Raw genomic sequence first — 17,770 nt, forward strand, 5'->3', positions numbered from 1 at the left:
ACTGTACAGATGTTGTTTGCTCTTGTTGTATAGCTTCCACCTTCGAGACCCTAGCATCCAGCACTGTAATGTCTTTTCTAAGGTCATTAAAAAGGGTGCGCATCTCTTGAACCGCATTCTTGATGTCCTCTTTTGAGGATAGATGTTTCAGATCTTCTTTCGTTATGCGATCACTATTAGAAGCCATTTTGTCAAAATCTTTTTGCTGTGCAGCAGAGTGTGACAGGTTGATCTCTGCAGTGTCTATTGTTGAAGAGTAGGGTTGCTCTACTTGCTTTAGATATTTATTTAATGTGCTTGCGGGCGTAGCTTTGTCAGTCTTAACCTGTTTTTTGCAAGGCATCCCTCAGACCCCCCTTTTTTTTTTTTTTTCTTTTTTTTTTTTTTTTTAAATGTGTGCTTACTTCTCTCTCTCTGTTTTCTCTTTTCAGTGTTCTCCTTTTATGTAGCAAGTAAAAATCTGGTATGCTATATCTATATAGTTAATACAAGTAAAAATCTGGTATGCTATATCTATATAGTTAATATCACTCTCTCTTAATATCAATGTGTATATTCTGAAGTAGCACAGGAGCTGGGTATTAAGTGTGTTATGGTGTATCTACAATGGGCAAAAGTCTGTTCAGGCAGATCTCTCAAAACAAGGGTCTGTTCTATTCTTGCATCACATCCATGTTAGAAAAACAATGCAAGAAGATGTTCTCAGTTTTATTCATAAAGTTAGATGCGGTCTCTTCATAACCTTTATCACTGTCAAATCTGAGTTGCAGTAAAAGTAGTAGGAAACAAAAAAGTGAATACCCAGCAGGGAGCAGAAAGAGTTATATTAAGGAGTGGGCCTTGTTCACCTCGATAAACTTTTAAACCTCTCTCACAGGTGCACTAATGAAATACTGTCATCGGGTGTGAAGCAAAGATGTATGCTCGTTTGTACTATCTATATGCTAGAGCCGCTAGTCCCCCTGTCACTCTTAGAATGGTCGTGCTAGCCCGTAGGGAGCCGTTGTAAATACGTGGCGCACTTAGGCCTAAAGCTGTGTATTGCGGCGCGGCCGCGTGAGTTACTACAGGTCTTACCCCAGAGCGGCACAAGAAGGCTGTGGAGTCCCCAGGGAGGGTGAGCGGCAAGCGATATTTTCTTACTCTCTTCACCGGTCTTTTCAGGGAAGCGATAGGTAGTATATAATACCGGTGTTGCTATTCTTCTTCTGTTGCTTAATCGGTAGTCCGAATTCAGATCACAGCTGTATGCTCTGTGTGGTCTCCTGGGGATCGCTGTCACTTGTGATTTTTTGTTGGTCTAGCCAGGATTGCTGTGTGATGAAGCCTCTATGGAAGTGCTTTTAAACGATAAATTTACAAAATTATGCCATTTTTATTCTATAAATGCCTGAGGGTTTGAGGAGCAAACTTAAAACACAGCCATCTGCCTGCGTGGCTTGGCTCCGCCCCACCAGAGTTATTTTTATGGTGCGGCCAGAAAAAAGCTGGCGTTAGTTTTTCGGGTCGTTACCGACAAAACTCCAAATCTAGCCGTATGTTTGATGATACAGTCTGGTGTGTGATTATTTTATTAGGTTTATAATGCTGTTTAGCATTTAAAGTCCTCATTTCAAAGCTTTAAAAATAATCTATTAGGTGTTACTTATGTCAATTTTGAAAGGGGACTGGATCCTGACTCCCTCACTTCCCATTGACTTACATTATAAACTGGGTTTCAATTTACAATGGTTTCGATTTACAACCATTCCTTCTGAAACCCCGGCGTAAACTGACGGCTACCTGTAATCATATATTGTACAATGTAAGTATGCACAAATATATCCTATTAATAAATAATTTTGTTTCATATTACCTACGCTATTTCTTTTAGATTAATTCTTAATAATTTAAATGAAAATTAAAAAAAAGGGTGTAAAGTGATTTTGACCTTAATTGAATTGACTGTTGCTGATAAACAATTTGCTGATAACAATTTGGCTATGATTGTCTTATATGTGTGCGCCTGTGTGCAAACACTGGCTTAATATCTACCAAATGACAATGGTCTTAGTAGTATTTGTGTTTATATGTCTATGTTTATATAAAAAATGTATAGAAAAAAACGTTTTTTAGTTTTTAAAGAATTTTCGTAGAATAATATCATTAAGTTCTAATTAAAAAAAATATATAAAATAATAATAATAATAGTAAAAAAATATACAAAGATTATTGGTTAAAAATAATATTCTTTTATTAGAATCAAATATAAAACAGTCAGTCAAAATTGCCTAATCTTAAAGTGGTTATGTGAGAAGGTTGGTACCAACCAAATGTTTTGAGGTGTAGCTAAAATTAGTATACGATATATGTGTGTAAAAACAGTGTATAAAATTAGCAAGTCCAGTATATACCTTGGTAGGTATTTAAAAATACTTTTTGTAAAAGATTTGGCTTTTCGCTCATAAAATGCACCAAAGGTAGAAAATAGGGTATAATTAGTAGAAACACAGTTGTTAGAGATCGTTGTTGAAGACAACTATTGACACCTGGTTCAACAATAGCTGTTTATTTTCAGCCTTTATGAAATAAGTCTTTTTGTGATATGACCAAAAGTTTTAGGCTAGGTGTTTAAGCCTTTTTCTGTATGTCACAGTAATTATATCAAAATAGTTTTTGAACACTTAGCTTGTCCTTTGCTGTATTATTAATCAACAGACTTTGAATAAGGTACCTTATTTGCAGTTTCAAGTCATATAAGAAGGTTCTTGCGTGTCCAAATGAGGTATAGATGAGAAACTTTCTTTGTCCTTTCAAAGTTTCTAGGAGCGCTTGTTGCAGCGTGTATGTCTCCTGTGAAAGTTGCCTCTGTCACTTCTGTGTCCGGTCTTGACACGCCCACCAAATGATGAGATTGACAGATAGGTAAAGAGCAGGGTTTCTCCAATGCGGTGTGAGTAGTCTGTATCCAAGGTGATCAGTTAGCAGTCTGTATCCAAAGCAACGCGTTTCAGCTCCAAAGAGCCTTTCTCAAGCTTCTGTCAGCCCTGCTTAGAATCTTATCTTATTTTATACCTTTGTTCCTGATTGAGTAATTTGTTTAATTGTTTTATTGAAGCATTTTCAAAGCCAATATCATTTCCGATTGGCTGATTCAATCAGCCAATCAGATTGAGCTTGCATTCTATTGGCTGATCGGAACAGCCAATAGAATGCGAGCTCAATCTGATTGGCTGATCGGATCAGCCAATCGGATTGAACTTGATTCTGATTGGCTGATTCCATCAGCCAATCAGAATTTTCCTACCTTAATTCCGATTGGCTGATAGAATCCTATCAGCCAATCGGAATTCGAGGGACGCCATCTTGGATGACGTCCCTTAAAGGAACCGTCATTCGTCGGGAAGTCGTCAGAGAAGAAGGATGGATCCGCGATGGAGGTCTTCAAGATGGAGCCGGTCCTCATCGGATGAATATAGAAGATGCCGCTTGGAAGAAGATTGTTGCCGGTCCGGATCTACTCTTCTTCCCGGATAGGATGAAGACTTTGGACCCTCTTCTGGACTTCTTCAGCCATCGGATGATGGATGTCTAGCCCCCGCTTGGGCTTGGATGAAGATTTCGGAGCCTGGAACGATCGGTGATACCTGGCATGGTGAAGACAAGGTAGGAAGATCTTCAGGGGCTTAGTGTTAGGTTTATTTAAGGGGGGTTTGGGTTAGATTAGGGGTATGTGGGTGGTGGGTTGTAATGTTGGGGGGGGTATTGTATGTTTTTTTTTTACAGGCAAAAGAGCTGAATTATTTGGGGCATGCCCCGCAAAGGGCCCTGTTCAGGGCTGGTAAGGTAAAAGAGCTTTGAACTTTTGTAATTTAGAATAGGGTAGGGCATTTTTTTTATTTTGGAGGTCTTTGTTATTTTATTAGGGGACTTAGAGTAGGTGTAATTAGTTTAAAATTGTTGTAATTTTTTTCTAATGTTTGTAAATATTTTTTTATTTTTTGTAACTCAGTTCTTTTTTATTTTTTGTACTTTAGTTAGTTTATTTAATTGTATTTATTTGTAGGAATTGTATTTAATTTATTTATTGATAGTGTAGTGTTAGGTTTAATTGTAGATAATTGTAGGTATTTTATTTAATTAATTTATTGATAGTGTAGTGTTAGGTTTAATTGTAACTTAGGTTAGGATTTATTTTACAGGTAATTTTGTAATTATTTTAACTATTTTAGCTATTAAATAGTTCTTAACTATTTAATAGCTATTGTACCTGGTTAAAATAAATACAAAGTTACCTGTAAAATAAATATTAATCCTAAAATAGCTATAATATAATTATAATTTACATTGTAGCTATATTAGGGTTTATTTTACAGGTAAGTATTTAGCTTTAAATAGGTTTAATTTATTTAATAAGAGTTAATTTATTTAGTTAGATTTAAATTATATTTAACTTAGGGGGGTGTTAGGGTTAGACTTAGCTTTAGGGGTTAATACATTTATTAGAATAGCGGTGAGCTCCAGTCGGCAGATTAAGGGTTAATGTTTGAAGTTAGGTGTCGGCGATGTTAGGGAGGGCAGATTAGGGGTTAATACTATTTATTATAGGGTTATTGAGTCGGGAGTGAGGCGGATTAGGGGTTAATACATTTATTATAGTAGCGCTCAGGTCCGGTCGGTAGATTAGGGGTTAATAAGTGTAGTTAGGTGGAGGCGACATTGTGGGCGGCAGATTAGGGGTTAATAAATATAATATAGGGGTCGGCGATGTTAGGGCAGCAGATTAGGGGTACATAGGGATAATGTAGGTGGCGGGGGTGTACGGAGCAGCAGATTAGGGGTTAAAAATAATATGCAGGGGTCAGCGATAGCGGGGGTGGCAGATTAGGGGTTAATAAGTGTAAGGTTAGGGGTGTTTAGACTCGGGGTACATGTTAGAGTGTTAGGTGCAGACGTAGGAAGTGTTTCCCCATAGGAAACAATGGGGCTGCGTTAGGAGCTGAACGCTGCTTTTTTGCAGGTGTTAGGTTTTTTTTCAGCTCAAACAGCCCCATTGTTTCCTATGGGGGAATCGTGCACGAACACGTTTTTTAAGCTGGCCGCGTCCATAAGCAACTCTGGTATCGAGAGTTGCAGTGGCGTTAAATATGCTCTACGCTCCTTTTTTGGAGCCTAACGCAGCCATTCTGTGAACTCTCAATTCCAGAGTTATTTAAAAGGTGCGGCCAGAAAAAAGCCAGCGTTATCTACGCGGGTCGTTACCGACAAAACTCTAAATCTAGCCGTATATTACCAACTGGTCTTTTGTGTTTGCACATAAAGAAAATAATGTTGCATTCTTAGAAATTTTGTGTAAATATAGCCTTTACAATTATGAGTACCTATATATAATTAGTACTGGGATATCCACAGCATCTTGGAATTTTATAAAAATCTTTAAAGGGATATGAAACCCAAAAATGTTATTATGTTATTCAGACAGAGGATATCATTTAAAAAAAAAAAAAAAAAAGGTTTCCAATTTACTTCTAATATTTTATTTCCTTCATTCCCATGGTATTCTTTGTTCAAGAGATACCTAGGTAGGTGTCTAGAACACTACGTGGCTGGAAATAGTGCTGCCATCTAGTGCTCTTGCATCATATGGATATCATTCTTGCACAACTGCTGCCATATAGTGCTCTAGACACATGCACGGTCCTGAGCTTATGTCCATGATTTTCAACAAAAGATACCAAGAAAACAAAGAAAACGTGTTAATGGAAATAAATTAGAAAGTTGTTTAAAATTTCATGCTCTATCTGAATTATGAAAGAAAAAATGTTGCATTTCATTTTCCTTTAAATGAAATGAGAGGACTGAATGTGTTAAAAATATATAAGTGAAGTGCTATAGATAGAGCAAGGTGTGCTATCGATATTTTGGGCCCATGCTCAGAATAGTGCAATATCTGTTATTACAAATGAATGGTAGAATGTGTAGCTCAGCCGTGCTAACCATTGATCATATTACAAGTTGTAATTTATGTGTTGCATACAAGAGCAAAACTTAGCAGTGCAAAAAAAAATAATCTAGCACACACACATACATATATATATATATATATATATATATATATATATAAACATTTGTTTCAATAATAAACATATATATATATATTAATTTGTATGTATATATATATATATATATATATATACATATATTAATGTATGTGTTTATTATTGAAACAAATGTTTAAAAAAAGTGTTAACATGATATGGTAAACATATACACACACACATACACAGATGTACATACACACAAACAAATATGCACACACACACATATATTTATTTTGTTTATTTATATTATCAGTAATAAATAATCCAGAGGGAAAATGCTCATCTTTTAAAACATATTATAAGGTTAGGGCAAGTTGATGCATTCTTTAAAAGGGTTTTATAATATAAAAATATTTTTAGTTGACTTGACAACCATGCGCAAGGTTAGTGAAGAGTTCATTTGCCTGTGGCTCACTGTCAAAATAAATTTGAAATGATCATTAAAACCTATGTTCCCAGTGTTGTTAAAGCTTTTAATAATGTTTTGCTTCTTGTTGCATTTATCATTTACATGTTTTAGTAAAAGTTATTTCATGTTAATGGCTATAAAAAATATTATAGCTGTATATAAAATATAACTGTTGTAAAGTTTATTTACAATAAAATGTATAAAATCCTACTAATGTAATCAGTGCAAACAAGTAATATCCAATTCTTAAACAAAATAAGTGATAAAAATAATAATGATAATAATAATAATAATAAAATGTATATATATATTATAAAATAAAATGATAAATTAATAATACACTTCCTTTCTGTATTATAAATTATAAATCTGAATTCATAGATTATAAGAACTGTAAACAATATAATGCTTAGAACAATATTACCAAGTCAGTTCGATTATTTTATGAATGGATTGTTCTCTATATTAAATTATCCGAAAATGGTCATCTGAAACAGGTTTTCTTGATGGCTCTTTAAGAATTTGTGGTGCAGCTATTGAATAGCAAGACCCGTTGTTAGGTCCCTGGTTACATCAATAAATAGACAATAATATGCAAGTGCCTCCACAATTAAAGTGTAGCAAATTTATTACATACAGCTCTATCTGCTTAAAATGCATTTACAGAATAAAATTCTTCACAAAACCTATAAAAAGCAAACAATCAAAAGAGACCTGTGAATGAATCCCTCTGAGTGCTTATTCCGGAACCTCACAGCAGGGAATCCTGTGTCACTGGATCATATATGTTTTCAAAAAGGTGGTTACGATGTGCAGTGCTTGAAATAAACAATCCGTAACAGATCCAATCCTTTGTGTTTCATCTATACTCTTTTAGTCTTTTTTAAGGGTAATGTCCAGATCTCTGGTTTCTTGTGTTGTCCCCCATCTTTTTATTGAGGAGGACCATGCCTCTTTCCCATGTTCTACTCTATCTATGCTATAATTGTGTTTGTAATGTCCGTCGCCGTCGGCAGTTGCGCACGCATCCTCAATAGAATGTTGGCAGCGCAAAGACAAAACATACAGGTGGGATGCAGCGTAAGCTGCATTCCGGTGGATGCAGCAAAGGCAAACAGAGCATTACAAAAGCAACACCTAATCGCCCGCATTAAAGTATTTTTTTAAAAAAACTAACCGTCCGCATCAAGTATTAAAAAAAACACCGCCCACACGAAATATAACAAAAAAAATCCTACACTAAGTATTAACTACTAAACCGCAAAACTCCTACATCGCAATAAACCTATTTACCTTATTAACCCCTAAACCGCAAAATCCCTACATCGCAATAAACCTTTTTTCCCTATTAACCCCTAAACCGCAAAATCCCTACATCGCAATAAACCTATTTACCCTATTAACCCCTAAACCACAAAACTTCTACATCACAATAAACCTATTGTCCAATCAGCCAATCAGATTGAGCTTGCATTCTATTGGCTGATCGGAACAGCCAATAGAATGCAAGCTCAATCTGATTTGCTGATTGAATCAGCCAATCGGATCCTACCTTAATTCTGATTGGCTGATAGAATCCTATCAGCCAATTGGAATTCGAGGGACGCCACCTTGGATGACGTCATTTAAAGGAACCTTCATTTGGCGAGTAGGCATTGGTTGAAGAGGATGGATCCGCGTTGGCTGGAAGAAGATGGCTCCGCTCCGGATGGATGAAGATAGAAGATGCCGCTTGGATGAAGACTTCTGCCACTCCGGATGTCCTCTTTTGGTCCATCGGTGCCCGGCTGGGTGAAGACGACTCAAGATAGGGAGATCTTCAGGGGGGTAGTGTTAGGTTTATTTAAGGGGGGTTTGGGTTAGAGTAGGGGTATGTGGGTGGTGGGTTTTAATGTTGGGGGGGTTTGTATTTTTTTTCACAGGCAAAAGAGCTGATTACTTAGGGGCATGCCCCGCAAAAAGCCCTTTTAAGGGCTGGTAAAAGAGCTGGTTACTTTTTAATTTCGAATAGGGTAGGGACCTTTATTATTTTGGGGGGCATTTTTATTTTATTAGGGGGCTTAGAGTAGGTGTAATTAGCCTAATATTCTTGTAATCTTTTTTTTTTTTGTAATTTAGTTTAGTTTATTTAATTGTATGTAATTGTAGGTAATTTATTTAATTAATTTATTGATAGTGTAGTGTTAAGTTTAATTGTAACTTAGGTTAGGATTTATTTTACAGGTAATTTTGTAATTATTTAAACTAGGTAGCTATTAAATAGTTAATAACGAGGTGGGAGTGCGGCGGTTTAGGGGTTTATAACTTTATTAGAGTAGCGGTGAGGTCCGGTCAGCAGATTAGGGGTTAATAGTATAATGCAGGTGTCAGCGGCAGTGGCAGATTAGGGGTTAATGAGTGTAAGATTAGGGGTGTTTAGACTCGGGGTTCATGTTAGGGTGTTAGGTGCAGACTTAGAAAGTGTTTCCCCATAGGAAACAACGGAGCTGCGTTGGATGCTTAACGCTGCTTTTTTGCAGGCGTTACATTTTTTTTTCTTCCAAAAATGCCCCATTGCTTCCTATGGGGGAATCGTGCACAAGCACGTTTTGCCAGCTTACCGCTACCGTAAGCAACACTGGAGCCTAACGCAGCCCTTCAGACAACTCTAAATACCAGCGTTGTCTTAAGGGTGCGTTGGGAAAAAAAGCAGCGTTAGCTACGCAGGTCTTTACCGACAAAACTCTAAATCTAGACATTTGTACAGTACACTAACCTAACACCCCCTAACCTAACAACCCCTAACCTAACACCCTATTAAATGAACCCAAATTACCTAAACTAATACATTCTAAAGTTACACAAAAAAAAATTGACAAAAAAAGCTAACATTAAAGAAAATAAAAAAATAAAATTACCAAATTGAACAAAATTAAACCTAATCCCTATTAAAATAAAAAAGCAAAAACAAAATAAAAACACCCCCTACTCTAATAATAAACTACCAGTAGCCCTTAAAAGGGCTTTTTGCAGGGCATTGCCCCAAAATAATCAGCTCTTTTATAAAAAATATACAAAGTCCCACCTAACATTAAACCTCCCAGCCCCAAAATAAAAGAACCTAACTAAAAAACCTAAACTACCCATTGCCCTGAAAAGGGCATTTGTTTGGGCATTGCTCTTAAAAGAGCATTTAGCTCTTTTTCTGCCCATCCCTAATCTAAATAAAATAAATCCCCCCAAAAAACCCTTAAAAAATCCTAAGTCTAACCCCCAGATTGGTATTCATGGTTCCTGAAGTCCGGCGGAGAAGGTCCTGTTCCAGGTGGTGAAGTCTTCTTCCAAGCGCAACCTCTTCTTCCTGAAACATCCTGTGCGGAGTGGTGCTGAAGACTGAAGACCGCGGAGCTGAAGACCAGCGACCCTAGAACTGAAGACCGGTGGCCTCGGAGCCATAGAGCGTGGAGAATCCTCTTTGTATGATCTTCGCCATACACTGAATAGTGAATTCAAGGTACGCGATTAAAGATGGCGTCCCTTGAATTCCTATTGGGTGATTTGATTCTTCCAATTCAAATCAGCCAATAGGATGAAAGCTACTTAAATCCTATTGGCTATTTAAATTAGCCAATAGCATGAGAGCAAGTGAAATTCTATTGGCTTATTTGAATAGCCAATAAAATTTAACTTACTCGCATCATGTTCCTGGAAGAAGAAGAGGTTGCACTTGGAAGAAGACTTCATCACCTGGAACAGGACCTTCTCCGCCGGACTTCAGGAACCATGAGTACCAACCTTTTAAGGGTTATTGGGGGGATTTGTTTTATTTAGATTAGGGATGGGCAGAAAAAGAGCTAAATGCCCTTTTAAGGGCAATGCCCAAACAAATGCCCTTTTCAGGGCAATGGGTAGTTTAGGTTTTTATAGTGTTAGGTTCTTTTATTTTGGGGGGTGGGGGGGGTTAATGTTAGGTGGGACTTTGTATATTTTTTGTAAAAAAGAGCTGATTATCTTGGGGCAAGGCCCTGCAAAAAGCCCTTTTAAGGACTACTGGTAGTTTATTATTAGAGTAGGGGGTGTTTTTATTTTGAGGGGTCTTTTTTATTTTAATAGGGATAAGGTTTAATTTTGTTAAATTTGGTAATTTGATTTTTTTTATTTTCTGTAATGTTAGCTTTTTTATTTTTTGTAAACTTAGTTGTTTTTTTGTAACTTTATTACAAAATATAATAAATATATTTAATATTAATTTATATAAATATATTATTATAAAGTATACTCTTTGTTTAAAAGGTATACTATATATATATATATATATATATATATATATATATATATATTTTTTTTATATTTTTTTTTTAAATTGGGTTTTATTTTTTAAAGTTAAAAAAAAGTTGTACATTTAACTATAGATTAGAATAATATAAGAAAGATATTGCTAATAGGGGTTTGCAACATCTGTAAATTATTTAGGAAATCAGTTTAAAAAATAATTAGACTGCCCTCTGGGCAGGCTTATCGACTACTCATATATAATTGAGACAAGTTTAAACACATTTGTTCATTTGCTCATTTAGAATGTTGAATGTTTATACAACATTCTAACATTTGTTTAATGTAATAGTATTTCTAATGCTATCTTTGAATGTAATATTCTATTCATTTTTTTCTAATTCTAATCAATATATTTTTGCAATAGTATGTCTAATGTTCTCTTGAAAAGCAATAGTCGAATTATGGTCTAAAATTTTACACTAAAAGCTCAGGTGCTGAGAAATGTATTCAAATATATTAATTAAAATATTATTTTAAAAAAGTATATAATAAATAATTCTATAGTAGAGAAGCAACTACACTATGCAAATATCACTGCTATACACATTTATATGCGGATCCCATAAGAATCAATGGGAGTCTGACCATAGCGAAAGTTCATGTTCGCTGCTGCCAGACATCCCATTGATTCCTATAGGAGATGTCTACACCTAACACCCTAACATGTACCCCGAGTCTAAACACCCCTAATCTGTCTCCCCCTACACCGCCGCAACTAAATAAATGTATTACCCCCTAAACCGCCGCTCCCGGAGCCCACCGCAAGCTATACTAAATATGTTAACCCCTAAACCGCCGCTCCCGGAGCCCACCGACACTCTAATAAACTGATTAACCCCTAAACCGCCGCTCCCGGAGCCCACCGCAAGCTATACTAAATATGTTAACCCCTAAACCGCCACTCCCGGAGCCCACCGCCACTCTAATAAACTGATTAACCCCTAAACTGCCGCTCCCGGAGCCCACCGCAAGCTATACTAAATATGTTAACCCCTAAACCGCCGCTCCCGGTCCCCGCCGCAACTATAATATACAGTCCAAAGGTGATCAAATTTGTAAATTTTTTCATACATTTATGTATTTTTGATATTGTCTTATATTCTACTATAGTAGTATACATTGTATATTGTTTTTAAATTAGTAATATATATCCCTAAGGAAATAATATATACATCTGGTATAATAACCATTAATGACCACTAGAGGGATCCAATCAGCCAATCAGATTGAGCTCGCATTCTATTGGCTGTTCTGATCAGCCAATAGAATGCGAGCTCAATCTGATTGGCTGATTGGATCAGCCAATCGGATTGAACTTCAATCTGATTGGCTGATTCAATCAGCCAATCAGATTTTTCCTACCTTAATTCCGATTGGCTGATAGGATCCTATCAGCCAATCGTAATTGAAGGGACGCCATCTTGGATGACGTCCCTTAAAGGAATATCCATTCGTCGGTAGTCGTCGGGAAGAAGAGGATGGCTCCGCATCGGCTCGTCTGAAGATGTCTCCGCTCCGGATGGATGAAGATTGAAGACGCCGCTTGGAAGATGACATCGCCTGGATGGAAGAATTCTTCAGCGCCGCCTGGATGATGACTTCATCGGATGGAAGATTTCTTCAGCGCCCCTTGGATGATGACTTCTGCTGCTCCGGATCTCCTCTTCGGTTCCATCAATGGTCGGCTGGCTGAAGACGACTAAAGGTAGGATGATCTTCAGGGGGGTAGTGTTAGGTTTTTTAAGGGGGGTTTGGGTTAGATTAGGGGTATGTGGTGGTGGGTTTTAATGTTGGGGGGGTTGTATTTTTCTTTTACAGGCAAAAGAGTTGTTTTCTTTGGGGCATGCCCCGCAAAAGGCCCTTTTAAAGGCTGGTAAGGTAAAAGAGCTTTGAACTTTTTAATTTAGAATAGGGTAGGGCATTTTTTTTATTTTGGGGGGCTTTATTATTTTATTAAGGGGCTTAGATTAGGTGTAAGTAGTTTAAAATTGTTGTAATATTTTTTAAATGTTTGTAACTTATTTTTTTTATTTTTTGTAACTTAGCTTTTTTATTTTTTGTACTTTAGTTAGTTTATGTAATTGTATTTAATTGTAGTTATTTGTAGGTAATTTATTTAATTAATTTAATGATAGTGTAGTGTTAGGTTTAATTGTAACTTAGGTTATGATTTATTTTACAGGTAATTTTGTATTTCTTTTAGCTAGGTAGTTATTAAATAGTTATTAACTATTTAATAACTATTCTAACTAGCTAAAATAAATACAAAGTTACCTGTAAAATTAAAATAAATCCTAAAATAGCTACAATGAAATTATTGATTATATTGTAGCTTTCTTAGGGTTTATTTTACAGGTAAGCATTTAGTTTTAAATAGAAATAATTTATTAAAGTATAGTGTAGTGTTAGGTGTAATTGTAACTTAGGTTAGTTTTTATTTTACAGGTAAATTTCTCTTTATTTTAGCTAGGTAGCTATTAAATAGTTAATAACTATTTAATAGCTATTATACCTAGTTAAAATAAATTGAAAATTACCTGTAAAATAAATAAAAATCCCTAAGATAGCTACAATATAATTATTATTTATATTGTAGCTATATTAGGGTTTATTTTAAAGGTAAGTATTTAGTTATAAATAGGATTAATTTATTTAATAAGAGAAATATTATTTAGATTTATTTAATTAATGTTTAAGTTAGGGGGGTGTTAGGGTTAGGGTTAGACTTAGGTTTAGGGGTTAATAATTTTATTACAGTGGCGGCGGTGTAGTGGGGGGCAGGATAGGGGTTAATACATTTATTATAGGTGGCAACGGTATGGGGGGCAGGATAGGGGTTAATAGGTATCATGTAGGTGGCGGTCTCGGAGTGGCGGTTTATGGGTTAATACATATATTATAGATGTGGCGGGGCCGGGAGCGGCGGTTTAGGGGTTAACATATTTAGTATAGCTTGCGGTGTGATCCGGGAGCGGCGGTTTAGGGGTTAATCAGTTTATTAGAGTGGCAGTGGGCTCCAGGTGCGGCGGTTTAGGGGTTAACATATTTAGTATAGCTTGCGGTGGGCTCCGGGAGCGGTGGTTTAGGGGTTAATCAGTTTATTAGAGTGGCGGTTGGCTCCGGGAGCGGCGGTTTAAGGGTTAACATATTTAGTATAGCTTGCGGTGGGCTCCGGGAGCGGGCGGTTTAGGGGGTAATACATTTATTTAGTTGCAGCGGTGTAGGGGGGGGACAGATTAGGGGTTTTTAGACTCAGGGTACATGTTAGGGTGTTAGGTGTAGACATCTCCTATAGGAATCAATGGGATGTCTGGCAGCAGCGAACATGAACTTTCGCTATGGTCAGACTCCCATTGATTCCTATGGGAGGCGGCGGATTGAAAACCAGGTACGCTGGGCCGGAAAAGTGCCGAGCGTACCTGCTAGTTTTTTGATAACTAGCAATAGTAGTCAGATTGTGCCGAACTTGTGTTCGGAACCGTAAGAATCGTTCTGTGTCGGACTGAGTCCGGCGGATCGAAGCTTACGTCACTAAATTCTACTTTTGCCGGTATCTAGGGCTTGATAACTTAGGCGAATCAGCCTTGCCACAAATACGCTGCAGAATTCCAGCGTATTTGAGGTTGACGGCTTGATAACTACCCCCCAATGGGTTCAATGTCTATACAGGTGGTAACAAAAATGACAGCAGAAATAAAAGGTCATCTTTGATTAGTAGAGATCTTTGCTATTTACTATACTGCAGTATATATCACCTCACCTGTAATAGAATTAAATTAATATAATAAGACGAGCAATGAAAGTAATGATCACATGACTCAGTATTATTAAACATGATTTCATTTTGTCCATTGTTTAATTTAAAGGTAATTTTAAACTGGTGTCATTTTATTTGCATTAGCATTACAGCATCCCTGGACTTGTTTTGGAATAATTGTATTGTAAGTAGATCAATAGTGAGATAATCTCCCTTGAAGTAGATATATAATGATGCTATTCTTCTGATAGCAACAAAATCTTTTCTTATAAAAACCACCTTTTCATAAATCAGAAGGTCTTATTTCTTAAAATATATGGACTAGATTACAAGTGGAGTGCTAAATTATTGCGCGCTCGCAAATGGGAAAATGTGCCCGTTTGCTGGTGCATGATAATTACCCAGCCATTACAATTAGCAAGGTTCTTATGCCACTTTACAGATCATTAGTTAGACCAAATATGGAATACTGTGTACAGTTCTGGAGACCATATCTTCAGAAAGATATAAATAAACTAGAAGCTGTCCAAAGGAGGGCTACTAAAATGGTACATGGTCTAAAATATAAAACGTACAAAGAAAGACTCTATGATCTAAATATGTATAGTTTAGAGGATAGAAGGGAAAGAGGTGACATGATAGAAACCTTCAAATATATGAAGGGACTTAATAAAATAGAAGCTGAAAGCATTTTTCACAAAAAAATAAATGCCAAAACAAGGGGTCACAATCTAAAGTTAGAGGGTAGTAGATTCAGGAGAAATTTGAGGAAGCATTTTTTTTACAGAAAGGGTGGTGGATTCATGGAATAAACTTCCATTTGAGGTGGTAAACACAAAGACTGTAAAGGAATTTAAAAATGCCTGGGACATGCATAAGGCTATCCTAAGGAAAAAGTAACATGTAATATGGGTAGACTTGATGGGCCTTTTTGGTTCTTATCTACCGTCAAATTCTATGTTTCTATGTTTCTATGTTTATATTAGCACTTATAAAATTAACCAGAGATCAGATCTATGATTAATTTTATAAATATGACCCAAATGCCCCCAAAATACTGTCTAGTGTATTTTATTAAAAAATCAAGATAGTAGCATCTTTATTTTTTTAATAAATAACTGTACTAGGCAGTATTTTGGGGTTGAAGTTGGCAGGAGTGGGGTGTAAGAAAAAAAAAAGCACACTGAAAAATACCTTTACATTGCGGTCTATGGGAAGTGTTTGTTCCCTGTAAATATATATGTATCTGCTTATATACATATATATTTATGTGTTAATATGTGTATATACAAATATTAACACATAAATATATTTGTATATAAGCATGTACTTATATATGTAAAATCTGCTGCCAATTGCTGCATGACTTACCCTCTTCACTGCTCTTAGGTACTGATGCTGTCTCTGATGGAATCAGAACGAGGCTCCCATTGAAGCCTATTAAAACGCGCTCTCATGAGCACAATGCTTCTCAGCAATGCAAAAGCAATCTCGCATTCGCATTGCTGAAAATTTGCAATACCAGCGCACATTAGCATGTGCTGATATTACACAGGAGAGCGCAAATATCACTTTTATGAAAGAGTTATTTAGCGCTCCACTTGTAATCTGGCTCATATTTGTTTTATTATTGAACATTTCTAATTTAAATTTAGTTGTTACAATAATTATATTTTTTCTATTTGATATGAATATGCCATTCACTTTTCAAATAATCTGATCACAGTAGTAATTTTTTGTGGTCATATTGCATGGCCACAACCGCATGCATGGTATGTCATGGCTGGATATCTCATATACATAGAGATCTCAACATTCATTACAGGAACTTTGTAAATATTAAATTGTGTTTTTTCTTGACAGCATAATGTTGATTACAAAATGTGTTTATAAATTAAAGAAGTGAGGCAGCACATGAAGTTAATTTTTTTTTCAAAGGGACAGTTTACAGTAGAATTGTTATTGTTTTAAAAGGTAGATAATCCCTTTATTACCCATTCCCCATTTTTGCATAACCAACACTGTTATATTAATATACTGTTTACCTCTGTGATTACCTTGTATCTAAGCATCTTCTGACAGCCCCCTGATCACATGACTATTTATTTATTATCTATTGACTTGCATTTAGTACTGTGTTGTGCTAAATTTAAAATAAATCCTCGGGTGTTATCTATATGGCCAACATGAACTAGCAGTCTCCTGTTGTGAAAAGCAAATAAAAAAGCATGTGATAAGAGGCTGTTGGTTGTGCAAAGCTGGGTAATGGGTAGTAAAGGCATTATCTATCTTTTAAAAAAATAAAAAAATTTTTAGTGTAGACTGTCGCTTTAAGTTAAATATAAAAACCATAAAGCGTGTTGTGGTTACTGTTTGGCCAGAGAGACAACTGTTGAGAGACAGGTATAACTTTTTATTGTATTTTAATGCTTTTTATGTTTTTTATATTTAAAAACAATATTTATTTAGCTATTTATTTTTTTAATTCATAAAATGTTGTCCTCTTTTTGTAAGATAGCTGCATTTGTAGTTATATGGTACATTATATATACATATATTATTTTACTATTAGTTTTTTTTATAATTTACACACACATACACATATATAAAATCTTTTTCAGAACTATATTTCAGTATCTCTAACCAGACTGAAGTGCTCACAGTTTTTCTAAAAATTATTTGATTACAAAATGTTTTTTTTAAATACCTTTCTAATCTTTACTTTTTTTGTTAACATTTTAAAAATAATCAGCATGGGAATTAATCATGACAACGACCACCCAAACTGTGCTGATGGCCTTCACATTATGTCTGGAGAATGGATCAAAGGACAAAATCTTGGAGATGTTTCATGGTCCAGATGCAGTCGAGAAGACCTTGAAAGATTCCTCAGGTATTTCTTTCCCTTTACAGGATGCATATGATCAATTAAAGGGACAGCAACCCCCCCCCCAAAAAAAAAAAAAGAATTCATGCAAACATTTTTTTTTTATTGTTGAAAACATAGCAAGTGAGGATATTTTTTTTCAAGCAAGCATTTGCATGGCTTCTTAAAGGGATAAGAAACACACGGCTAGATTACGAGTTGTGTGTTAGGGTTAAAAAGCAGCGTTGGCCAGTTCCAACGCTGCTTTTTAATGCCCGCTGGTATTAGGAGTATTGCAGGTACAGGTGTACCGCTCACTTTGTTGGCCAGACTTGGAAATACCA

General features: G+C 35.8%; 1 protein-coding gene across 1 annotated transcript in view; it reads left to right on the forward strand.

The window, feature by feature from the left end:
• The window catches only part of ADAMTS19 (ADAM metallopeptidase with thrombospondin type 1 motif 19), a 574,573-nt gene that overhangs the window by 222,023 nt on the left and 334,780 nt on the right, over positions 1-17,770 (forward strand). Inside the window, exon 9 of the mRNA XM_053701647.1 lies at positions 17,313-17,453. Coding sequence (XP_053557622.1) covers positions 17,313-17,453 — 141 coding nt within the window. The remainder of the gene's footprint in view (positions 1-17,312; positions 17,454-17,770) is intronic.

Source organism: Bombina bombina, chromosome 2 (genome assembly GCF_027579735.1).
Source record: "Bombina bombina isolate aBomBom1 chromosome 2, aBomBom1.pri, whole genome shotgun sequence".
Taxonomy (NCBI): Eukaryota; Metazoa; Chordata; class Amphibia; order Anura; family Bombinatoridae; genus Bombina; species Bombina bombina.